The 26,990-nt window shown below is 33.5% G+C and overlaps 2 protein-coding genes across 3 annotated transcripts; one reads left to right on the forward strand and one right to left on the reverse strand.

Moving 5' to 3' along the window:
- Positions 1-1,809: 1,809 nt before the first annotated feature.
- On the reverse strand, positions 1,810-25,819 carry LOC123702964. 2 transcript variants are annotated; one of them, XM_045650830.1, is made up of 5 exons: positions 25,572-25,819; positions 6,297-6,693; positions 5,864-6,031; positions 2,809-2,944; positions 1,810-2,128 (listed from the first exon to the last, which is right to left on the reverse strand). In XM_045650830.1, the coding sequence occupies exons 2-5, from the start codon at positions 6,520-6,522 to the stop codon at positions 1,996-1,998; spliced, it is 663 nt and encodes a 220-aa protein (XP_045506786.1). In that variant the 5' UTR covers positions 6,523-6,693; positions 25,572-25,819; the 3' UTR covers positions 1,810-1,995. The 2 variants fall into 2 exon arrangements, with proteins under 2 accessions (XP_045506786.1, XP_045506787.1); XM_045650831.1 differs by lacking the exon at positions 25,572-25,819 and adding an exon at positions 8,752-9,059.
- LOC123702967 lies at positions 3,510-5,063 on the forward strand. Its single transcript, XM_045650834.1, has 4 exons — positions 3,510-3,582; positions 3,804-3,936; positions 4,204-4,295; positions 4,811-5,063. The coding sequence occupies exons 1-4, from the start codon at positions 3,534-3,536 to the stop codon at positions 4,987-4,989; spliced, it is 453 nt and encodes a 150-aa protein (XP_045506790.1). The 5' UTR covers positions 3,510-3,533; the 3' UTR covers positions 4,990-5,063.
- Positions 25,820-26,990: the final 1,171 nt, after the last annotated feature.

Genomic DNA, 26,990 nt, shown 5'->3' on the forward strand with positions numbered 1-26,990 from the left:
AGCCAGACTTCAGTTGTCTCTTTCGCTCACGATGGTTGAATCATGCTATCTCACTTTGGCGTCTAATCGTGTGTGCCGTGCGAAGATCGATGTTGTGTTGGTCTATCTACACCTATTTACTTATAACATCATTGACATTATTTAGTTCAAAATATTAAAGTGAATACGTATTTCATATTAATTGTCTGTACAGTGATTTTGTGAAAATTCATTTTATAGGCTTTTTCTTAGAAAATATTCGAGAATTTTTTATCGATGGTACAAATTAAATTACATATATTTTTAACGTCTCTGGCAAGTATATTATATTATATTGCATTTAAAAAGCGATAAATTTTTCAGTATTTTCAAAAATCCTAAATACTGTTCCTAACATAAAAATTTACCACATTTAGGAAACTGAATAATAGCAAATAAATAGCTTCATAAAAAAAATACAATTTCAAGCCATTATTATTAAAAAAACACATAATATATTCATGAATAATACTGTAAATATATAGTGAAATATCTAGTTCATACGTATTAACATTTTTAAAATATTATCACTCATGTTTGATATAAGGCAAAGATTACATAATAAAGTGTAAGCAATTACTTACTTACAAAAATACAAATACTATAAAAGATATTTAATGGACGGATTTACAGATCTTAATATGAGTCAGCCTTTTACCGTTAAAATACTTATCAATATAAAATTAATTAAAAATATTAAGTTCGCAAGGACGCTACGTGCTATGACAAAAATATTTTGGCGCCTGACAAAAACATTGTCCTAAATTTAGAATTAAAGACTTTTTAAACGGATTTTAAACGCGATTTATTCATAATATTATTTCTCTTCTATTGTCTCCCCGTGACCACGCTCACTGTAAAGTGTTCGAAACGTCGGGAAAATAATATAACGAATAAATCGCGTTTAAAATCCGTTAAGTCTATAATTCTAAATGTATAATACTCGCGTAAAATCAAACACTACAAAATACTATTGCCCTAATTTTTTTTCATTTAATACATATATTTTAAGAATCATTTTCTATATAATTCCATAGAATAACTTTATCAGAACTACCAAACATTTAGAAATAAAAAATTTTCACAGATATGACATATAATTTAATCTAAGTTAAAAAATTTCAATTCCAAAAAAACATAGAACACATGAAAATATTAAATTAAAGTTAATACCGTGATCGTGCAAAAATATCTATAAATTAATGCAGTCTGGTTCGTAACGAAAACTGAACTCAACTACCTGTATACATAAGGTCCAATTCAGTTCAATTTAATTTCAATTCAATTCAAACACTATACAGTTCATCCACTATCCATAATTATAACACTTGAAATTCAAACGAATTGCCACAGAAATAAGGTCCAAAATTCACAGGCATCAATATTCAATCACGTGTCATGCATTAATTGAAATTCAATCCACTGCCCATAGCAATAAAGTCCAATTAACCATCATCTAATCCAACAACTTCTAAACTCAAAACTCAACTTCGCCACATCAAGAAAGTCCAAGTCACCAACAACTTTTACACTCGAAACTTAACCTAATCACCATAGCAATAAGGTCTAAAACAGCACGATATCGTGCGCGCGCGTGAAACGTCATCAAGGAACTCCGCTATGCATGTTGCTATTCAATTTTCAACCTTTCCACTATGCAATACGGTCTAATACATCATAATCCGATCACTGCTGCCACTCAATTTGCGACCCTCTTGCTGTAGTAACAAGGTCTTATATAGCATAACAGGGCCAAAACTTCCACTCGATATGCCACTCGACCTCCCCGCAATAGCAATAAGGTCTAGTACAGCATGATGGCGTATGCGTGACGTCATTGACGAACGCCGCTACTGCTGCCACTCGACATGTGACCATTCCAGTATAGCAATAAGGTCTATTATAGGATGTTAGAACGTCAACCATCGCGCCACTACTGCCACTCAATTAGCGACCCTCTTGTTATAGCAATAAGGGTTAGTATAGCATGATGGCGCCATTAAGTTTCTCCTCGAGCGCGGGCGCTGCGTCACGTGCGGGCGTATCGGCCATTGCACTCAAAATACACACGTTGTTGATAAATGCCGCTATACATGCCGCTACTACTAGCCTGCGAAATAAACATTTAATTATTAATGTACTTGCCACAAAAAATTTAAACACAGTCTAACTTTAAACCAGGGATCTGTCACTTTAATAGTTGTACATGTGAAATACGACAAAACCAGATAAAAGAGAACCCGCGCTTAAAGTTAAGCCCTGTCTAAAGCTTTTTGTGGTAAGACAGTTAAAGTATTAAAAATGTTATACACATAAATCTGAAAATTAAGAACATAAAAATGAAGCTCGAATCCGGGGCAAAATAAGAGTCAAAATATTATTTGGTATTTTACTCCATTTAAGCTAACTATGTTGGTATGGGCGATGTTGGTGGTAGTCAAACACGATTTATTATTGTTACTGCGCGAATACACGGCTCGGTGCGGAGCGGCAACGTCGCTAGCAGCGGGCTCACTGCGGCGAGCGGGTATACCGGGTGTCATCGTTAAGAGTGTACAAGCTATAATTATTTCCTAACTATTAAATATATCAAACATACTTAATGAGGAATTGACAATAATAACTTTGTAAAAATATTCTTAGAAATATAGGTACTAAAATTTTACAATAAACACTCATTTATTTTAATCGCGTCTTATTTCCTTCAAAAAGTCTTTATGAAATGTAATCTCTTCTATATCTATCTAATAAATAACCTATTATTAGTATCTATTTGCAATAAAATCTTACCAAAAGGAGATCCCGAGCTCTGCGGTCATGTCGGAGGACCACTTGTTGGCGAGGTCCTCCTCCGACATGACGTTGTGCTGCAGCCGCAGGAAGAACTCCGTCAGCCACACAGACATCGCGCCCAGGCAGAATAGCACTGAAATAAATTATTATAATGGTAATGTTAAAACAAATATTTTTTTTAACTACCCGCAACATTTTTAGAGGAAACAAATTTATTAAATAACACAGGCATTGCGCCCAGGCAGTACAGCACTGAAATATGCTATAAAAATAAAATATGTCAAAGTTCACTCAACAATCAACTGATTGACAATTGATCAGCTAATTTAAGACTACCTGAAACATTCTTTGTGGAATCGAAACGTATTCAATTCGATACATGAATACTATACGGAGTAGCTCTGAAAATTGGAATACATAATATTGATAATGAGTACGATAGACTTTTATAAACATACACAAATGGAATTTAAAAATTTCAGATTACATTATTCAATTCATCTTTAAGGTACTCAGTTATGAATAAAGGCTTTTACAGAACTAGTACTAGTATTAATTAATAACAGATTGAACAATACCATAACTTCATCAATATCTACTAATTAACTTTCCTCTTATAATCTTTCCAATAAGAATTAACAAATGGTAATTAAACCTAGGCTATTATCACTTCAATGGCGTTTCTATAACACCTTCATTGCATTTACAGATAACTTGAGAACATGAAGGTTTTCTTGTTTGTTTTTCTTATTATAATTAACGACTTATGCTGTAAGTATACGTTATATTTTTATTGTTTACTAGCGGTCCGCCCCGGCTTCGCCCGTGGTACATGTTTACGTTTTCTCTACATAAGATCCATCCTCGTACTTCAAGAAATATAATAAAAAAAGAATTATCGAAATCGGTTCAGCCGTTCTCGATTTATGCGCTTACCAACACATTTTGCGATTCATTTTAATAAGATTATCCAAAGCCCTTTGGAATTTCAGATGCAAAAGCAAACGACGGGTTCTCCATCCCGTATAAGCCGTACCAAAACTTCACATTCGACTACGTTCACCGGGGCACTATGAACATATCCTCTTGTGGCAAAGAGCTGCTCACTTGCTGGGAGATTATCAGGTAAAGAACTAGCTAATATTCATGGTAAATATTAGTTAAATAGTTGATCAACAGTGTTTGCTTAAATATTGAACTGATAACTGTAAAGTCTTTAAATGTTGTCGATCCTGACGATATAAATGAGAATTTTTAAATTAGATTTTTCCTATTTTTTTTCTTAATCATATTTTTAACCGACTCCAAAAAAAGGAGGAGGGTCTCAATTCGGACGGTATTTTTCTTGTAAATTATAATTCGTTATGTGCATTCATGTTCGTTCGGTTGCAGACCAGAGAAGATATGCTACAACAAGAATTACTACGAGTCGATATGCGGCGTTCTGAGGCAAGAGTGCAGCGAGATGTTCGGCCCGGTTGACGGTAAATTTATATTTTTTTAGTATATAAATGAAGTCTGGATATTAAAAATATACAATGCGAAAAAGGTATCAGTTTTTATAATTCTTTATCGGCACGCTTTAAAGCTGATAACAGATAATTGAGTTTCTGGCTGTGCATATGACTACTGACACTTTGTACATATTGCCCAATAGACTTACACTCTAGCCATCATCACCAATATTACATATATATAATATAATCCTTTTTTCACACTTATATCATTATTTTTCATCAACAAATAACCCTCAGAGATCCGCCTCTCAATGCCATGGCAACGCGAACGTTGCCACCTACGTAAATGTCCAATTTGGCGACGTTGCCGAACAGTCACCAAATCAGTTTGTACCAAGTTCTTGGACATGTTGGCCAGCGACGTTGCCGTGCCGTCAATCAAAATCAAATCAAAATTGTTTATTTGGAACACAACAACACATTACAAAAACTTTTTGCACGATGGCACCCATAAATGAGTCAAAGCTACGTCTTCTTTACAGACTACGGCCACCTGATGAATTTCTTCGAAATGGTCTGCGAGTACTACCAGCTTCATACAAGAAAATTCTATAGCGACGCTTTTGGACGAGAACTGGGCGAAATACTTGTGAATAACCTGCAGCCGAACGTTACGAATACCACATTGAGTTTTTATATTAAATCGGATAAAAGCCCGTAGAGTTAAGATTTACGTTTTATTGTTATTTGTTAATGTGTTTTGTGTTTGTTTGAGAATATAAAGAAATGTATGCCATAATAGATTTGACTAAAACGTTTTATAATTGTTCATTTGCCATTTTCAGAAATCTACGACAATAATAGACCACGAATAGTGATTTTTTACATATTTAAGCAAGCTAATTCTTACTTAGAGTAGTTAGCATTAGTTTCCGTTAACAGTAGCTCGTATCAATCGTAATTTATTTTTATGTGTACCTATTGGACACTAGTCTTTTTCGTGCGATATTTAGATATTACAATTAGAATATTTTTTCCCCAAAAAAGTAACAATTACATAAACAAATTCGCTAAATGAAACTGTGACATTATAATGGCCGCTTGAGATAATTAATTAGTGTAAAATGAAAGCACGCAATATTCGCCGCTCCGTGGCCCGTGGGAAGGTCGCTACACTTTCTATTGAATACAATTCCTTAATTCATACCGTTTATTATCAACGGATTACGCGTTAATGTAATAGATGTATTACTAAACGATACGCAGCGTGTATTTTACTTTTTTATTTCTATTATTTTGAACATTTACTTACAATTTCGATTATTAGACAATTTTACAGCGAGCTTGGTCACGAGGAGACTGACTCATGTGGTGTAATCGTTTCAGTTTAAGTACATGTATGAGTTTAAATATGATTTTAAGATTTTCACCACCAATATTACGCTCTTGGAAATGTTACGTGTGTTTGTGTGCGTGCCTGCATGCGTACGTATGATGCGGGCATTTGTTCGAGTGCGTACGTGCGTGCGCGTATGTTTGTATACGAGTGTGAGCGTGTGTATGTGTATGTGTGTGTGTGTGTGGGGGGCACTCACCGGTGGCGCAGTTGCAGACGAGCAGCGGCTTGGGCGAGCAGCGCGCGCGCGCGGCCGAGCCGAGCGCGGCGAGCACGCACGCGCCGCCGCTCGCCGCCAGCGCGACCGCCAGCTGCGCCGCCGCGCCGCACCACGCCCAGCGCCGCGCGGGGTGCGTGCCCGACTTTACTGGAAATCGAGTACACGCAGTATGTGAATAAGGATACGCGTGCGGAATATAAGGCAAATAGATGGTAACTTCAATAGACAATTGATCGCGTTAAGCGGAATTGAAATATGTGAGCTATTAGAAAACAAAAACCATAAAATTATTTGTTGAATAGTTCTGATTGGAAATGGATAACATGGTTAAAGAATTACACAGGTATTATCCAACGCGGAGAGAGAAAAGTTATCTACTAATCGATAAATAATGCTACTGAAAAATACTCACTACTGAAATCAACATTCCTTGATCTGTATCCAAAATCCAACTCCTTGTGACCCTCAAACAATCCAAAGCTTATCCTGCCCATCGACTCTGTGGGGTTTGAAAGCCGTCTTGCCGTCGCGTCCACCCAGTGCTGCGTGCCCAGCGACGCTACAATCAGCGCTATGCACAAACACGAGCCGAAGAACGTCGCGAAAATCATCGACCGCTTGAACAGGTTGAGCTTCATCTTGCCCAGACTCGAACCCACTTATCGCAGTTCACGCAGCGGCCGCTAGATGGCGTTGCGTCACTTGTCCTCACGCGAATCTTCTAATCGAGCGTGGGAGACAGTGAAACGGCCATTGTCTGTCATAACAGAGCTTTCCTATGATCTCCCACGGTGAGATTGATGGAAAAGCTGAAACAATGCGAATGTCATGTGTCAAGTCGCTGATGATATGTAAATTGATGCGAATTGTAGAACGCGTTTAAACGGTTTGAACTTGCTAACATTGTGGAGAAAGTTTCCTAGTAGTTATAGTTATTCGCTTATCACGAAGTATAGGAAATTAAATTATTGGCAATGGTATTTGGCATGCATTGGTAAGAATATGTCTACAGCATTTCTATTATCAGTATGATAGACATGTAATTTAATTATTATTAAAAGTGGTAGTAGTTAAATGTTTATAGTAAATATTGTGAGTTCAATTTCTAGAATTTATATACAGCTTACATTAAAACATTAACCTATCTTAATTACAGGCAATTGTACTCTTATAACAAAATGAATTAAAATAAGTTATGTGACCTATAACTTACAAGTAATCGCGTATAATATAATAATTCAATTGCCCTTTAGCTGGCATTCATACATAAAATATTATTGTGAGTTTTAAAAGTTAAACAATTCAACACAGATTATCTAACAATTATTTAAAACAAATGCAGTAACTGTCAGTTTCTATTACGTTTTCACACCTAATTAACTAATTTAAAGAGGTCAAAAACGTTATATTCGCGGGTAGGTATGGGGAGCCAATAATTGAAATATACGAGTGAATCCGGCCGTAACTAGTGAATCGGTTAAAATTCCCAAAGAATTTATCAGTAAGTTTTTTATCGAGTGAGTTGCATATTATGTGGTTCGCTCTGTAGCGATAACGGGTTGACGTAATATAGGTACAATGCTAAGGTAATTATTATACACACGGTCTTTTTTATGTATTGGAACAACCCATGGGTTGCATGCGAAACCGGGGCAAGTTACTAAGTAAATTAGTTACTTAACGTTGAGCGAAATAAATTTAATACTTTATAAAACAACAACATACCTACATGAGCATGTGCACTAACATTTTCCCTATGTTATGACTAAGTTATTCAATCAGCCTACATATCAATGGGTCGCTTGTAGCCGGCGCCCGACATTCCTCGTATCGGAAGACCGACCGGTCTATCTACGTATCTAGGTATCTATCTATCTATCTAGGTTGTCTTGTTTCATCATAGATTTCACCTCTCATGTTTTATTTAGCACTGCATGTACGTGAGTAATAATATACCGATTTGAACATGCTTATTGAATCTGGTTGGTTGTGAAATAGGTTAGTCTGGTCGTGTAGACGGGTTCTGAATGAGATTTTATATGACACTAGCGGTCCGCCCCGGCTTCGCCCGTGGTACATGTTTACGTTTTCTCTACATAAGAACCATCCTCGTACTTCAAGGAATATAATAAAAAAAGAATTATCGAAATCGGTTCAGCCGTTCTCGAGTTATGGAATTACAACGAAAAGTGGCATTGATTTTTATATATTAGAAGATTAAATATATAACAAGATGTTATGATAGTACCTATTTGTTGCACTTACAAAATTAGCAAGTAAAGGTATTGTCGCAAATATAAAAATACGATCGTGACTTCATAATTATATAGCCGTTATAACTATTTCAATAAATAATAATAATTGTTACATAAAGTATGGAGATACAAATAATTTAAAACAACAATGAATTCTGTAACAAATACTAGTCACACTAACTGGTGGGTTTAACTTTGTCATACAGCAATTCAAAGCAATTCCTTTTAACGAAATACTTACATAAACTTAACCAAACTAAAAATATGAAATATAAGTTATTATCTTTAGCATGTTCAGAAAGGAAAATTATACGTTTCTGTTTAAAAATATCAAAAGTTTCCTTACACCGCGACCGGAAGTATTTTAAGCGCAATCTGAGCGGCAATTTAAAGACTAGGACCTAGGTACCTATTCTTATGACGAAAATTGTGATCTTCACTTATAAATAAGTACTATTCCTCAGAAATTAAATAACCTGCATCATGTTTACATGAGCGACCAATAAACATTTAAACTAATTTTACAAACAGCGTCTGTAGGTGTCTAAAAGTTTGTTGTTCGCTTTTAAAGCAAATTACAAAAAATTACAAATTACTATATACCTAACTTACCTACTCAAAATGTCACCAATTCCACTACAAAATGATATCATACTTATAACAATCAAACACAGGTATCAAAAATTTAATTGACAGAAAGTATTTTCTAGTTATCTTTAACTCACTATTAAAAGCCAATCGTACTAAGAAGGAAAACATGCAAATCTACATCCCACGCACACCAAAAACATCACAATCGAAACTTCTAGAACTAATCACAAAGTACACAATAACGTCCAAAACGCATCGTCATTTGGCAGATGCCGTCACGTGGGGTGAGCACCGCTGGGCACTGACCACCTGTCGACTGACGAAATGACGGTCGATGGTCATGTACCATACAGGGCCCCTACACGTAATTTATCCACTAGTGTGTAACCGCATCTTTCATCGTTGTAATTATTAATTAAATTACACGTATATCATGCGTCCGCACATTTTAGATTAAGCTTTTTACTCAGGTATATTAGAATAAATAAATATTTCAATAGAAATATTTATATTTACTAGCTGCTCCGCGCGGTTTCACCCCCGTGGCTCCACTCCTGTTGGTCATAGCGTGATGATATATAGCCTATAACCTTCCTCGATAAATGAGCTATCTAACACCGAAAGAATTTTTCAAATCGGACCAGTAGGTAGTTCCCGAGATTAGCGCGTTCAAACAAACAAACAAACTCTTCAGCTTTATAATATTAGTATAGATTTATTCATTGAGGACGACAAAAAAAATGAAAGAACTGCGTTCTGTCTTATACCGTTTAGCTACTCAAATAAAAATGTATCAATTCATAATCCATCCCAATATTATAAAGGTGAAAGTCGGTACGTTTGATTGAACGTTCTTTATTCAATCACGCAGAAACAATTACACAAATTGGGGTGAAATCTCTCCGGAGTTTTTGGTTTGATTATATAGAATCGTGTGTACCTACTGGCTCTATTATCCTTCTATAAAACCACTTCTGTTACACTGTACTTTGCATAGTAACAAAATTGGAGCCGCTTAGTGAAGAAGCAATAGGTAGGCGCTTGATTATGCGACTTTTTAAGTTTAAGCTGCGAAATTGTACTAGCTGTGCCCTCAGTTTTACCCGCATTGCTCTGCTCCTAGCTCATGTCTTAGCCTATAGCTTTCCTCGAATAACGGACTATCTAATTGTGATTTTTTTTTAATCGGACCCGTGCGTGGTTTCACAAATTAGCGCGTTCAAGCAAACAAACTCCTCAGCTTTACAATATTAGTATAGATTCCAGAGCCTACGTCATATACTTTTGCTTTTATCAGCATATTTAATGAGCGCTCTATAATTCGACTCAGGCTTACGAATATAATAAGAACAGTGATAGCATTGAAAAGTAAAAGGAAAGTGCTTGTCGGCTTGCATTTACAATCTGGCATATTTTGTTTAATGTATGTACATATTTAAATGTTACACACCTAGCAGAATACTACGTTAGATATTATTATTATAATGGATACCTTGAATTACCTTCTAACTTCTTTAAGGCGATTTTTTTAAACTTTGTCGTTAAAAGTTATACCTACATTGTAATATATACATTGTAGTCATGTCAAAAATTATAACAAGACAATTGTAACTATACAGCATCAAGCAGCCAAAAAACGGTAGTGAATATACACACCAACACAGCACACCACCAACCTACCTACGCTTTAAGAGGATTACAAGAGCTAGCTGAAATTGAGTAACTCGCGCACACATTAACACAATCGTCGACGGTTGATGGAGATCACGCCGGAGTATTGTACTAGATGGCGCCACAGCGACGTGAAAATAAGCTATTTATAACAAAACATACCAAAACGCACAAAGATAACAATTATTACAGCTTGACTTAAAAATAAGGTACAATTAGAGACAAACGATACAATATTTAACATTAAATAGGTCCACTTCAGATTTAGCACGTAAAAATTTATTTAACAAATACAGATCTAAGAAACAACTAGAGGAGACAATTTGTTTATTTTTGGTTTGTTGTATTATTATTGGAAAATAAGGATATGGGTGATTAAGTAAAACTAAATCAATGATACTTATACTTTTTTTATTATTTGAAATAATATGTGATCGACAAAAAAAAAACATATTTTAATCGTAACAGTGTAAAATAAAAATTATTTAAATAAGTATACTTTAAGTAAAATTGTACTAAGGACAAGTGATAACTGCGTTAAAAACAACCGACTTCAAACTTGCACTTGCAAAATTTACAAATACCTACAGACAAAAATGCTCATAAAATAAAAACTACTGGGCCTATCCCAATAAAATTTTTATGGGACCAATTCGACACCATCCTGCGTCGAACAAAAAAAGAATCACGTAAATCGGTTCAGAAACCTCGGATTAATCGGTGTACATACATAAAAAAAAAAAAATATACCGGCCGAATTGATAACCTCCTCGTTTTTTTAAAGTCGGTTAAAAATTGAAACCGACTTCAAAAACTAAAGTAAAAAAAAATGTTGTGTGGTTTTATGAAACCACGGTAAAAGTGAAACTTTTTTTCACACTATAGACATTTAACTAAAAATTATCGTATTTGTACGATAATTATCGTACGGATCGTGCGTCACGCGACACTTTAAAAAACAAGCATAGTCCAGAAGTCTAAGCATAGTCGGGATTCATATTGGATATAATTATTGAAGTGAAACTTCTTTATCGGGGTTAGAAAAAAATTGAGCGTAACATTTTTTCTATACGCGTGACATTTTTCCGTTACGCGCCATCTTTTTCTTATCCCTACCACGCGTGATTTGACGTATTTCTGTAAAGTTGCATACAGTAAATTATTTTTTGAAAAATAAGGTCATAAAGAAGTTTCACTTCTTTTAGCACACGCCACATTTTTTTTTAGTTTAGATTCTTTAATGTGTTTTTATTTATTTACATTTAGTTTTAAGCTGTTTCAGATGAACATTACCGTAATATTTAGTTTTAAGTTTCTTTTCAGGTGTACATTACCATATTTAGTTTAAAGCTTATTTCAGACAGTTACATTATATCGCATTTAGTACTCTTTTAGTTTATATTACACCAAATCAATATACGTATTTATTTTTTTAAAGTTACTATAAGCTACTAAAATCTAAGTAACGTATACAGGTTGGCATATGCTGTGAATCGGTTTGCTGGAAATTTGTACCTACTTCTTTGTCGTAATCATCATCTTTGGTTTCGTTTTCCTCTTTATTTTCACCTTTATCTCCATTTTCGCTATTACTTTTGTCTTTGCTTTCAATTCTGTGTTTGTCTGTATTTTCATCACTTTTCTTTATATATGGTTCTCGAATTTTCATATTTCTTGAAATTCGGGGATCAAGTATCTCAGGTAAAATACAGTCAAAATAGAATTTACTCAATTTGTCTTTCATTTCTTTTTCCCAAAAAGTGTCATCTCGTGCAATAATTTCTGTTTTGAGCTTTTCTTTTTCATTCTCCCAAACGGCAAACAAGCAATATTTTTTTAAGGTCACGTGCAGCTGTCCTTGGACTTGGTAATACCAAGCATGTTTTTTATTGATGACTAGTTCTCCTGTTTTTTTTTTTTGCCAGAAGTTAACTTTTTTTTTTTCAATGGCTGCTGCTATGCCCATTTTGTGTGCTGTCAAGGGACACTTTACTTCAACCACAGTATCCTCGCCAGTTAACCCATCAGGCGTTGCACCCAAAAAACACAATTCTTTGTCTATAAATAAACCACAGGGTTTAATTGTTATGCACTCTTGTACAGCCAATTGAGCCAGTGCTGTTTTTTCATTTTTTTGACCATGGTTAATGGATTCTACGTGATTGATATTGCTTCGATAGAGTATATCTTTTACTAAATTAGCACATGGTGTATTAGTACGCCTTTTTATAACCCTGCCAAAATTGGATGCCGTCAATAAAGACCTTCTCATCTCTAGCCATTCTCCATTAGCACTTTGTAGAATTGTTTTTCTTTCTATCGTGGCTCGCTCTTCATCTGACTTTTTTAATGTTTTCATGAAATCATTTTTCATCTTTTCCAGTATTTCTGCCGGTATATCAGGCTTTTCACATGACTGGCCATAGTCCTTATCTCCTTGCTTTTTACCGAAAACTAGTCGTCTCTTTTTTTTTGTATACCTTTTACTAAGCACTTTTTGTTTAAATTTTCTATCTTCCCATAGTTTTAGTTTACCTCTTGGGCTTTTATTGGTCATTTTCTTATAAAGTTTTGACAGTGCATTTTCTTCATTAAATGACACTGCAGAAGCATCGCATCGCGTCTGATATGAATTTTTAAGGGAAAAATTTACTCTCTTCCCTCCTACGTATTTTGCGATAATGCTGTGATAGCGTTCTACTACGTTACTGTCCACGTCATGAAGTAAACTTCGAGCATGACCAGCAATACCTTGTATAGTTATACAAATTCTTTGCCACAGAGAACTTAGAACAAAATCTTTTGGAATATCCTCTTGTTCCAAAAGTCCCGTTTTATTACAGAAATATGATTTGCATTCAAGGTGATTTCCAAAAGCGTGATGATGTGCTTGCAAAATATCTTCATATAGATATTGCTCTTCTGGGCAGGGATCATTTTTGTTCTTTTTTATTGATTTACTAATACAAGATCTCATAGACAAGATTCGTGACGTAGTTATTACTTTTCTGTGATTTTTCAAAAATTTGGTATCAGTTTGGAGGGACTGTATCTTATTACAAAAATTCCTGAGTAAATGATTCCTACATTCTACTTTCTCCACGGTAATATCTTTATATGGTCTTGCCTGCAAAATTTTAGAATACGTGCTGGAGTCACCGTCAGATATCAATCGTCCGTATATTAGACCGTGTGTTGCCAAAGATTTTTTAAAACCTTCCACTATAATCTCACTTTCCATCCCTGTGGATGGACCGGAGTAGTTTTTGGAGCAGAAATGTTCAGGAACTGTTGTTTTTTTCTTTTCAGCACGATCACAATGGTAACAATATTTGTTACGGACTCCCAAATACAAAAGTTTTCCTGTTTTTCTACCTATGATCGCGGCAGCGCCGGATAAAGCAGAATAGTTTTTTTTGTACGACCTTTTAGAATACACACCATCTGCTATCACATCAATGATTGGCGTGCCATTCTTACAAACTCTGCCTTCTGCTATAGCCATATTCTTCTCTTCTTCAGCTGCTTCGTCCATAGACTGTTGTGCAAGTTGCTGCCAGTTCTCGGATAACAATTTGTGATTCTTTTGATACGTCTTTTGAGACATGATTGGCAAATTTATGGCAGATGAAAATTCTTGTAGCTGAGAATGACCACACCCAATCGAAATGGTACCAGCTACAGCACATGTATTAATTGGCAAACAAGTATCATCGTCGTTATTGATAACAAAATGTCTTTTACACATTTTGCATAAAAAAGTAAATTTAGAAGAAAACCCGTGAAGTTTTTCGCCAACTAATTGAATACAAGTTAGTCCACAGTCCAATGGTCCGTGATTTGATATTTCATATAACTTTTTCAAAAAATAGGAAACGTTAATGATTCTCCGTCCAATTTGGATGTTATTTTCAGGAGTAAAGTTTTCCATCTGTAAAAGTAAATGAACATACCTGTAGCATGAAACATTATTACTAAAAATAATTATAATAAGTAAGTTTGTATTGGCGGAATAACTTACTTCTATTATAAAATTTATACCATCGGTGTCTTGATTTTCAGGCTGGACATCATTTTGACTTTGTAAATTATCATAAGCCACCTAAAATTCCAATATCCCATTATTATATATGTGAAATAAAAATAACTACGTTAAAAACAACCGACTTCAAAAACGGAAAAGTAAAAAATAAAAAAAGATTTGATATTTTTAAATACTACATATTATTTAGATGTAAATTAAATTTTTATGAATTTAAATTTTTATGGGACCATTCCGCATCAAACAAAAAAAGAATCACGTAAATCAGTTCAGAAACCTCGGAGTAATCGACGTGTACTGTATACCTACATAAAAAAAAAAACATACCGGCCGAATTGATAACCTCCTCCTTTTTTTGAAGACGGTTAAATAGGGTTATAATAGGGTGTTTTAAAACTTATTTTTTTTTTGAGTTAATTTTACTTTATAAAAACTAGACTTTATGTATAGCCTATGTCACCCGGACAATTTTTACAAAGCTATTGATACCTCATTCATTAAAATCAGTTCAGTGGAACAAACGAAAATACATACTATACTGCCAAAATCATTACCCTTCATTTTGGCTTCGCCGTAGTCGAGTAAAAGGTGGCACGCATGGCAAGATAATGTTACCATGCAACGTGTGGGGTATACTTTGAAAATTACCTGTGTACTATTATATGCTTCTTCTAGTACTGGCTTAGATGAATTTGAACTTGAATCAATAACTTCACATTCATGATCAGTATGGTATACCACTGTATCCAATCTATAAAAAAATAAAATTACGTGAAAAGCCAGTTCTATTTTGTTTTTAGTTCTATGGTTCTCAAGATAATGTTGGAATATTTGTTTATTTCTTTTTGTGGAAATCGTGAGCTCGATGGTACAAGTAAAAGACTAGGTATACTAGTAGTAGTAGGCAAACAACTTGAACAATGACCTTGGCTGTGCAGAAGCGATATTTTAGATATGCTTGAGAGTTTGCCATTAGTGGACCTGCGCGAAAGTACCCCCACTCCGTCACCCAATGTTCAAGTTGTTTGCCCCTAACTATACCTACCTAACAGTCATACACACTTAGGTATAACAAAAAAAAAATATACCAGCCGAATTGATAACCTCCTCCTTTTTTTGAAGTCGGAAAAGGTAGGTACCCAACATCGCAATTTTCCGATAAATCAGTTTTTACAAAATACTAGCGGTCCGCCCCGGCTTCGCCCGTGGTACATATTCACGTTTTCTCTACATAAGAACCATCCTCGTACTTCAAGGAATATAATAAAAAAAGAATTATCGAAATCGGTTCAGCCGTTCTCGAGTTATGGAATTACAACGAAAAGTGGCATTGATTTTTATATATTAGATTACTTACCTTTAGTATTATTATGCACTAGCTTCCGCTCGCGACTTCGTCCGCGAGGAAATAAGAAAAAGGTTTTTTTCATACGTAATTTTCCGGGATAAAAAGTATCCTATTTTATGCCCAGGATAATAAGGTATAATTATACCAAGTTTCATCGAAATCGAACCGTTAGTTTTCACGTGATGCCTTCACATACAGACAGACAGACAGACAGACAGACAAAAATTTTTTTAATCACATATTTGGGTTTGGTATCGATCCAGTAACACCCCCTGCTATTTATTTTTTCAATATTTTCAATGTACGGAATTGACCCTTCTACAGATTTATTATATGTATAGATTACAGCCTATAGATAAGGGGTGTAGGTACTTACGTCTGTAAAGTAATTTCCGTGTTGATATTTTCGACTTTCTTTCTTCTGTAAAAAATATTGATATGAAAACTTTCATAAAGATAATTAATTTTTTTTATAATAATGCTTTATAATAATATATATACTAAATATCACTAAACATAATATCACTAAAATGCTTCTTACCTTTTACTATCGTTCAGACGCTCTGCGTTTGATTTATATGAACGTTTTTTAGTCCTCGTGACTGGTTTTATTTTATTTCCCATACTTCAAAACTAAATAAAATGAATTCTAAAAATAATTTAACAACAAAAACAAACAATTCTGGCGGGAAAAAATCAGCGAAACAAGCGACACGTCCGTCTAGCAACAGGCCTTGGCCGGTAGTGTCGGTACACAGGGGTTCACGCACACATGCGTACGTTTTTGGAAGGTTTTTGGTTTGGGATTAAGAATTTGCGATTTACACGAAATCTATTGATTGGACTAAAAAAATAAATCGACATTATTTTAGTATGTTGCTTGTAGAATTATTTGCCGTAAAAACAGAATGATTGCATGTAGTTTAGTATGGTTTTTAAGCATCAAAAGATTTTTTTAGAGGTACCTTTGTGATTTTTTTCTATCGAATAAAATAAGTTGTATTGTGTTTTCAGCTCGATATCTTACTAGTATATATCCTGAAGAATATCATATATTTATCTTAGATTTTTTACTACAGTTAATCATATACTTTAAAGCATTATAAAACTCGAGTTTTGCCTCGTTTAGCTCTTCTAAGCCCCTTAAAACGCTAAAGAAAGTACACACTACAAACAACCACATTATTTTAAGCTATCCAAAAGATACAACGTATGTACATATTATACCTATGCTTCCGGCAGCCAATGCCGTCAAGCATGAGAGCCCCCGTGGTCCAACCACCTCGACGACCAGCTTGGCAGTGTGAAGGTTAATCTTGTTGGTAAACTTATGTTAATCTAGTGATAATTCTGTTACGATAGTGTAAAATGCAATAGTGTTATATCAAACTGTTTTTGGTTGTCGATTATTCTTTGAAATTAAACATTAGCCGAGTTGAGTTTTAAGGTGTCGTTTAATGTTTAAAAATAAATGTGAGACCAGGTTCAATATCAAGTTTAGAATGGTACTGTTATACCTACAATAATCCGGTAGGAAAGGAAATTATTATTAGAAAGAACCGACAAGAATGTAGGTTTGGCGATCGCTTTCTTTGACTTATTTTTTAAACATATCAAGTGTTGATATCACATAGTACCCCAGGTTATATTCATTTATAATCTTGAAGGCTTTAAAACGTTTAATTTAACACCTGACTGTAACACTAACCCGCTAACCACAGTCTAGAAGCAAGGGCAGTAACCAACGACCTTTACATATTAAATTGACAATGTAATAACTTGATGCGTGTAACCACTGTGTGGGTATGTTTTCTCATTACCAGGTAATTAAAGGAAAATTAATTTAATTAATCAAGTTTGAATTTGATTTGATTTATTTATGACTTTTGCGACAATATTAAATGATAATAAACCGAATCTTTTAAGGCGTTCGGAAGTAAAAGCGAAGTAAAGAGCATAGCATCAGTAAAGTCTAAAGATTTGCTCCTTTGAGGCAATTAAATACTTAAAAAATTTAATTAATAGCATAGACTTAACAATACATTTTGTTACTCAATCTCGAAAAAAACATACGATTTAGGCACAAAGTTCCTTGAAATAAATAAATAAAACTAATGTAAAATGTAGAATATCTAGAGAAGCTTTATTTAATAGAAGCTTTATTTAATAAGCCAGCATAAATGCTTGTATGTATGTCGATCGAATACGCAAATATGCAGGTCATATCACAATGTGTGAACTAGATAACGCTTGCATTGTAATCCGTTGCAGTCACGTTATAAATGTGCATGTATTTTACATATTGTATAAATTAATTAGAATTTAGATGGATTAGTTGAAAGAACCATTGTTAATTATAAAATTAATAATGATGGTAACAAAGACTATAAATTGAAAGCAAAAATTATATTTAGATCCGTTTTAAAAAAAATAATCTGACAGAGATTTTTGGATCTACATATATATCATTCATCATGATTTGGTGTTATGTAAACACAAATATTGTGTAGGGATTTCTTTGAATTTTCTTCCCTCAGCTAACCTGAACAAAACCGGGAGAAGCAGCAGCCAAAATATAGTTAGTTTTGAAAACAATAAACTATTATTATTTATACAAGCTAATCATTACCGAATCGAATGGACATTCACAGAAACAGTTATTCATTGAAAAGTTCCAAACGATCTACAATAACTGTAAACATTTTATTGTTATTGCATTTTGTTGAACGCTCAATGCAATGAATGGAGTTTACTAATTACAATATGCATAAAATATAATACCTACATAATATTACGCTTCTGTTACTTATTATTAAAATATCACCAGTTTGAAAATTTGGACAAACAATATACAAGCCTCTTTACTTTCTTTAATGGGTATATTAATTTAATAACTTTTAGAAGTGGTTCATTTTTTTCAATACCTAGGTACATTTTATAATTGTTATCTAGGAATACATAGGTCACAAATTGATAACTACGAGAGCGAAATCAAATAAAATGGATCGCGTATAAAATCTGTCATTGATAAATCAATCACGAACATTTAGATCAAGATCACGTATCCAATCACTATCTACAACTGTGCTATCTACGAGATCTTTATGAGACAGTAATCAATACTAATATTATAAAGTTTGTTTGTTTGATTGTTTGTTTGTTTGTTTGTTTGAACGCGCTAATCTCGGGAACTACTGGTCCGATTTGAAAAATTCTTTCGGTGTTAGATAGCTCATTTATCGAGGAAGGCTATAGGCTATATACCATCACGCTACGACCAACAGGAGAGGAGCCACGGGGGTGAAACCACGCGGAGCGGCTAGTAGTGTCCCGCCGCGCGCCGCGCGCCGTTTCACCCGCAGACACCGCCGCGCCATAGGTAAAAAGTTTAATCCCTTATTTCAATTCATCATTGATGACCAGGGATTTATTTCATTTCCTATAGTACCTAGGTACTCAAAGTTTCACTCTGAGTAGGAGCTATTTTGCATTTTATGTAGATCATATAAAATTGCGCCTATTGTACTTATTATTGACTAGCGGTCCGCCCCGGCTTCGCCCGTAGTACATATTTCGCAATAAAAGGTAGCCTATGTCCTTTCTCGGGTATCAAAATATCTCCATACCAAATTTCATGCAAATTGGTTCAGTAGTTTAGGCGTGAATGAGTAACAGACAGACAGACAGACAGAGTTACTTTCGCATTTATAATATTAGTATGGATTTTGTTTATGAATACTATAACTCAATATCGATTGTTAGTGCTTATCCAAATGTTAATTACTAACAGTGATTACAATTGAAACCCCAAACTGGTTTAACCAATAATCAATATTAATCGAAACATTTTAAAATGCATTAAATTTTGTTGATAAACTGATGTCACAAAAAAGGGCTTACTTAAACAATATAATTGTTAACGATTGAAGATAACTACACATATCGAATTTTAACATAACAAAATATAGGTAACAATATAATTTAGGAACTTAAACTCCAGTTTCAGAATGAATTCTACCATGTCCCATCAAATGCTAACTTCTAAGATTAAATGGATAAATGCTGGTTTTTCTTTAACGCATAAGTGAAGCCACGAGCTGCAGCACTAACTTCACTAACTACTTAATCAACTAATAGTAAAACTACTACCTTCTCTTGAACTCTGGTTAAACAGTGGTTCCATACACTCCATATTCCTAATTGATGTTAAAAAGAAACTGTATTTGTTAAACTGTTATATCTAACCGACAGTTAACTTGCCGCGGTTAATTGATCCGTTACAATGCGTAACGTTGTTATGTTAACCGACTTCAAAAAGGTTAGCCATTCGATACGTGTACTTTCAGAGTTATTTGCGAGATCATTTATTATAGGCAATTATTTTCAAGTATATTGAATACACGATTTTCTGCAGTGTGTTTGTTTTTAATTAATTGCTTTTTAAGTGCATTCATTAACGGTAGAACCTGTTTAATTAAAATTACTGTTAAATTAAGCAATTACCGCAAAAACGATTGATTAGATCGTACAATTCAAGAATGCATAAATCAGACAAGTACATAGTATGTAGGTATTTACCATATTTATGGTAATTGTATGCAGAGGTCAATTTCTATGAAAATGAATGCAATTTTAAACTTCACAAAAAGCCCTGAAAGACATTTTTAGCAATTTCATAAATAATTAATTAAGCATGGTAGCCTTATGGTAGCTATCACAGAGAGAGTTTGATCGAATGTGTCCGAAATGGTAATAAAATCCAGCCTTTACTTTTGTCGCACCATACTATAATTATAATCCCCTACACATCAAAAGTGTACAAAATAAAAAGCTCTAAATTACAGCCATTGTCTCCAACACACGACAACATTATCATAAGCAAAATATTCAATGCGCAATTGTTTTCACCGTCGCGTCGGGTCGTCGCAAGAAATATTTCGGGCATAGAAAATTATGCACTTTCGATTGTGAGCGTGGCTACCATTAAAATGTGCCTAATCGTCTCGATTTTCGTTTTCACTCATTACATTGTAAACTATTATATAAATTGCGGTTTGTGGTAGTATGTAGGTATCGCGTAACTTCCTCCTGTTTCGTATATTTGTTATAAATTGTTTATTATGTATGTATTTATAATCATACTAAATCACGCAATAGATGCTACATCCACTTATTATTATAGAAAAAAAACTAAGGATTCATTAGTTACGGCATTTAAAAAAAAAGGTACTGTGTAACTAGTTACCTAGGATAATTGTTGAATTTTACGTACAAATATTTGTGGACTAGACAATCTATCTTAGATGCTGTCAATGTCGTACATTTAAATTTCATGAATGAAAATTGAAATTGTGCCCTACGAATTAATTTCTTATTAAGCCTTTTCCTCCGCAATTAAATCTGCCTTCGTCAAGTAAATTCCTTGCACTTTCTTCTGAATCTTCACTTCATAAAGCCTTACAAATCAAACACTGATCTTTCACAATACGCAATACTAATTTCCATAGTCCATACTACCTCGTATCTGGAGCAGAGTTCAACCAATCAGCTGTCAAAGCGGAACAAAACAAGTTTGCGCCGCGGCTGCGCTCGCTCACGTAACAAACCGGTCCAGCCGTGACTCCGCATGAATTCTATTGACATTTATGTTTAGCATAATATTATAACATTTCTTCATATTGCATTATTGGTCCAATGACCTTCGTAATACAAATTTTATGCAAGGCTCAATGTTTTAGATAATTATGGTAATCGGATGACGGATTCGCTGCTGCCTACGACATACCTACCTGCGTAGTTAAAATTAAAAAATCTTTATGTGCTTAGATTAGAAATATTTAAAGTGATTTTCTTAACACCTATAATTAAGAAGTAATAACGCCTTCCTAAGTAGGTACATAAGCAGATACCTAACTATGTGATGTTTCATTTCCGTAGGAAATTGCATGCAATGAGTTACCTATCACTTGAAGAATGACGTGATTCAAATAATATGTACATTGGTGGAACGAAAATGTTTATTTTAATGATAAGGAGTTTTTTATGGAGCCTTCAATCAAAACCAACTTTTCATTTTCAATTACTGAAATCGTTAGGTACTTTTTATTGTAGTAATATTTCGATTGGATTACAACATTAAATAAATGGTAACTAAGTACCTTTATACTAGATTTTACATGTGCCTATGCCTATGTGTTTTTACCGTTACCATCATTTCTCACAAAGTTAATGTAAAACTACCTACCTACATAGGTACTTGACGTAAAGTTTCAAGAACAGCTGAATATAACAAGAAAATTAGATACGAACGTAACCTCCAGAATATTTATCAATACATTACTCAATTCGGAAATACCAGACCACTTAAATGACTGATACCTAAAGTTAAAAATATCAATTATTATTTTTAACAAAAACGAAAGCGTCTTCAAATTGTCAGAACTAGATCATTAAATCGAACCACACGAAAGAATTAGCTTTCAAATAAAAGACGATTCATCAATATTGATTCACCCAATCGAAAGTTATGAGGTATCAAACACAAAATTGTCTAATGAAACCTCTTTTCTAAAGTCAGTTGACAAATGTCACACTCTCCGATGTAAGTGAAACCTAATCCCGTCGCGAGCTTACTTAATTATGATATAAGTTATAGTTATGCAATGCCATTGTAACCAGAACAATGGTGTGTCAAAGTTGGGTCGTTTTACGTTTACGCCATTTTAACGTAGGAAGCGGAAGGGCCGAGTGAATGTTGCCAAAGTTTAAACAAACGGCACTTTGTTTTGTATCGTTTTAGGAAAGATTTGTTTTGTTCTAGTGAGAATTCTGTGAGATGACTAAGCTGTGAAACCGAAAAAGTTTAAATGGACAATTGAAACCTATGGTTACGTAATATGGCGGATACCTATCATGAAGTTTAATTTTTGATAGTCATAATATCATATTTTAAAGCTTATAACATCTGGGATAAGAGTTAATTTAGTATCTCAAACACAGAATAAATAGGAAATAGAATAGTTCATTCTATAAATACACAACGAAATGACGATGTACTTATAAAAACAATTATTTAGAACTCTCGTTACGATACAGTTTATGAATTTCGTATAATATCTGATATATTATTTTACAATCCTGAGGAAAATAATCCGATTCATAACTTGAACCTTTCGAAGTCCAAGGTCATGATTATAGGTAACTGTTACGTTCTGCCCTGCGTCTCGACATAACATCATACATTTTGCGTGAAAGTCGGTGAAACGCGAGCCCATATTATATGAACGTGTAGAAATTAACTGAGATTTAATTACTCAATTGTACTCGTTTTGCTATGGGAGTGTGTCATAATTGTGTGAGAAGATAATAGCTTTGGATCTTAAATTATTGGTTGCAATGTGTTTATTGGAAGATTCGAGATCGCTTTTACCGTTACACAATGACGCTAAATTCTTTTTGTTTGATTTTCTTATGACATTTTTTTTAAAGCTATTGCATAGCTTCTTTCGCGGGTCTTGAGCGCGGGGACCGAATCGAGAAATTCCGTAACGAAAAAACCTCACGCTCCCCTGTCCGACGGGCGGAGGTGTGGCTTGAAGGCATAGCATGCAATAGCTTTACCGCGGCAGTCCCCGAGTGCTACACGTCGTTTTTGTCTTAATCATTGAAGAAAATTTTTTTTAACGCTTTTGATCTCAGATAGTTCTTACACCCTAATTAATTAGTTAGCCAATTGATAAAAAAGACCTAGCAAAAACGACTTGAAAGAAAAGATATAATCTAAATTTATTACTCAAAGAGCAGGGCTCACTCTAGGCTTATAGCGAAAACCAGATGATTGCAGATGAAATGGGAAAAAAAGATATATCCTACAGAAAAGTTTGTTCGAGTTATTCACAAAAACTAGAAAAGCTTTCTTGATTAAAATCCTCAAATATTCTACTAACATAAAAAACATAGGTACCTAATTTAACTAATTACCCATGATTGTAGTTAACAATAACAACGCTAACTTTTTTTGTTTTAATGAGATTAAGTTAAATAAGGTAGATACAGAGCTTAACCTACATTTTGTTTCAAATTAGGTGAATAATTGCTTACATATTGCTTTCACAAATAAATCACTTGTAAAAAATAAATACTTTAAAAAAAAATCTAATAAGTGCTAATACCTATTTAAGAAAAAATTATGAAGTTAGTTTAGAAATGTTGAATTTTTTGATAACTACGGATAAGTACTAGTTTAATCAGGCCTTAGGACGTACTAACATAGTCCAAAAAAATACTTAATTTAACTAAATGAGCTATGGAGCATTTAGTTAAATTAATAATTAATTGTTAAAGTAAATTCATACTCATATGGATGACACTCTACATGCCAAACTTTGCCTGACAACACATCCGTTTATAGCGAAAACTGCTGATTGCAGATGAAATGAGAAAGCAAAAAAAAAATATGGATGACACAAACACATACATTATTACTATAAGTAATCAATAGCGATTAACAAATAAATGTATCTAAGTTTAGACAGCTTTCAGTGAATAATTACAAACCGTAAAAGAATATCAAGTTCTAAGATCAGTATCATAATGAAGCAACTTATTGTTATGTGTCGAAACTGTGTGAGCCGTTACATAGCTAGTCATCTGTTACATTGAAATATTTGAATGTCGTAACTTGAGTTTTTATATTGGACGAAAGATTAGTGTTTAGATATTACTTTATATGATAGTAGTGTAGGGATATCTATAAGGGTCTAAATTCTAATTTATAGAGCGAATTGTAATTTTCGTCCAACAATCTATCTATAAGTAGCTCTGCCTCGTGGATTTACCCACATGCTCCGCTCCTGGTGGTCTTAGCGTGATGATATATTATAGCCTATAACCTTTTTCAATAAATGGGCTATTAAACACCAAAAGAATTTTTCAAATCGGACCTAGTAATTGCTAAGATTAGCGCATTCAAACGAACAAACTCTTAAGCTTTATAATATTATAGTATAGATGTGGTTGTTGCTGACTTTGCAAGTGGTTAAGTTTCTGTGCCATAACATTAAAATATGGCCAGATATCATTCATATGGTTTAAATTAATAAAAAGTCTAGGCTTTTAAAGAAAGACTTTTTAATATACATATTTTACAAACAAACTATATATTTAGATTATCTGAATTAGCCCTGGTCCCTTTAATTTGGATAATCAACATTCTACTGTAGTTATTTTTAGTATATCAACAGAAGAGGATCTTTGCACAATCGAAGTTTTTTTTTAACAACTACAATGTTTCTATCTACTTTTAAATGCAAAACTATTAGTAAGTACCTAGTTAGTTAATAATTAGAAACACACTCACAAATTTCACTACATTTCATAACAATATTAATACTGGTTTCATCATCAAATAGTTAAATTATTTTCGTGCGTTAACTTAAAAAAAATTCTCATACTAATTAGGTAATTTGTTTCTTTTTCTTAATAAAAGTAAAAAAAAAACCTAATATTTACTGATTCGCTTATCACTGATTTAAATGAGATAACTTTAATAACTTTTAAATTGTTATCGTATTTTTCCCTATATGCACAGGATATCACTACGAATACTTGATCCAAAACTATTGAAATAAAAGATTAAAATATCTAGAAAACAAGAGCAAACATTAATATATCAATAAAGTTTTATAAATATAAACTCCTGCAAATCACTCAAAGTTCAAAATTCAAAAGGTCGCATAATTTTAATAATTAACTTTTTTTTCAGAAAAACAAAATTCTTACCTCCCAAGAAAACAAACTTGTTCGTCGGCCTTGTTTCAATTTTGAACAGGATATGAACTGTTCTCTGTTATATTCATGCACCAAACACAGATAGCTTTTCAATATAGATTATAATTTTATATCTTTTTAAAGTTTATCACACATTTATTCACTTTAAACACTATAAAAACGAAACTTAAAAATAATAATTTCGTAGCGCGTATGATGATGTCAATTCTGTCGACGACAGATTACAAATGACATTTGCGTCACGACTCACGTTCAGAAAATGAAATCGACAACTGTCAAAGTCAAACAAACCACAAAGCTTGGATTTGTTCTTGGCTAAGAGCAATTAACCTATAGAGTTCTTATATTAAGACAGAACAAAATACATATTTTCTTATCTACTTACTCTTAGTCAATAACAGCATAAGCCAGATTGAGATAGCGATAGAGTATCTGCACTGTCTTCAAACGTAGCGCGCCGGCAGTCAGTTTGTTTTCCAACCAGCTGGTGGGCTCAGTGCGTCAAGTGTTTTTAACGAAATATTTAGAAAATATAAAGTGTACAGTGTTTCTTTTTATTTGTCAGTGTGCTAAAATAACTATTGTATGTTTAGCAACCGGCTATCACTAGTCGAATGGGAGTTTTGGATATAAACAATGTAAAAATATCTTTCCATCGGTAAGTGATTTTCAGCAAATTGATAAATATTTATGTTTTAAACCTATTTGAAGGTTTTATCAAGCGCTTTTTTGTAATTTTATGTTGTAACTGTAACATTTACCCACTTTATGGGGTTGTGGAATATAAAATAATGAAATAATTTTTAAAAAACGTCACAATAATATCACGTTTGGCATTTTGTTTACCACCGTAGTGTTGTAACACATCTAGCGTATATTATCGATTTATGACAAAAAATCTATTTCATATTAACGTTGATTTATTTATTTTGTTTCATAAATCAGATTTATATGTAGTTGTTGTTGCAAATAATAGATGTAAATTTTTTACCGCAGGAAAATAAAACATACCACGTGGTTGTTTTATTTGCCCTATGTGTTTTAGTTTTCGTTTGTTGTTTATTAATTTCTCTTTCAGATTATTAATAAATTCATTTTGTTTTAGATTTCCAGAGCTAAATAAAAAATGGGTATAAAACGTGAGACATGAGTTGATTGGACGCCGCCACAATTTGCAATATTGTGTTCACTGCATTTCGAGCCTACGTGTTATCAAGATGGATACTCTAGAAGAATTGTGCAATCTTACGCTTACGTTTTTTTTTTGTTCCTGTAGATAATAAATACATTTGATTAAAGAGAGTGAATTTTTATTTTGAAATTTTTTACACATAAGTTACCTACTTTAAATGTGTAACTATGTGAAAATTAAACGGTTGATTAAATGACAGTTCTCATAGATGAGAAACT

This window comes from Colias croceus, chromosome 24 (assembly GCF_905220415.1).
Source record: "Colias croceus chromosome 24, ilColCroc2.1".
NCBI lineage: Eukaryota > Metazoa > Arthropoda > Insecta > Lepidoptera > Pieridae > Colias > Colias croceus.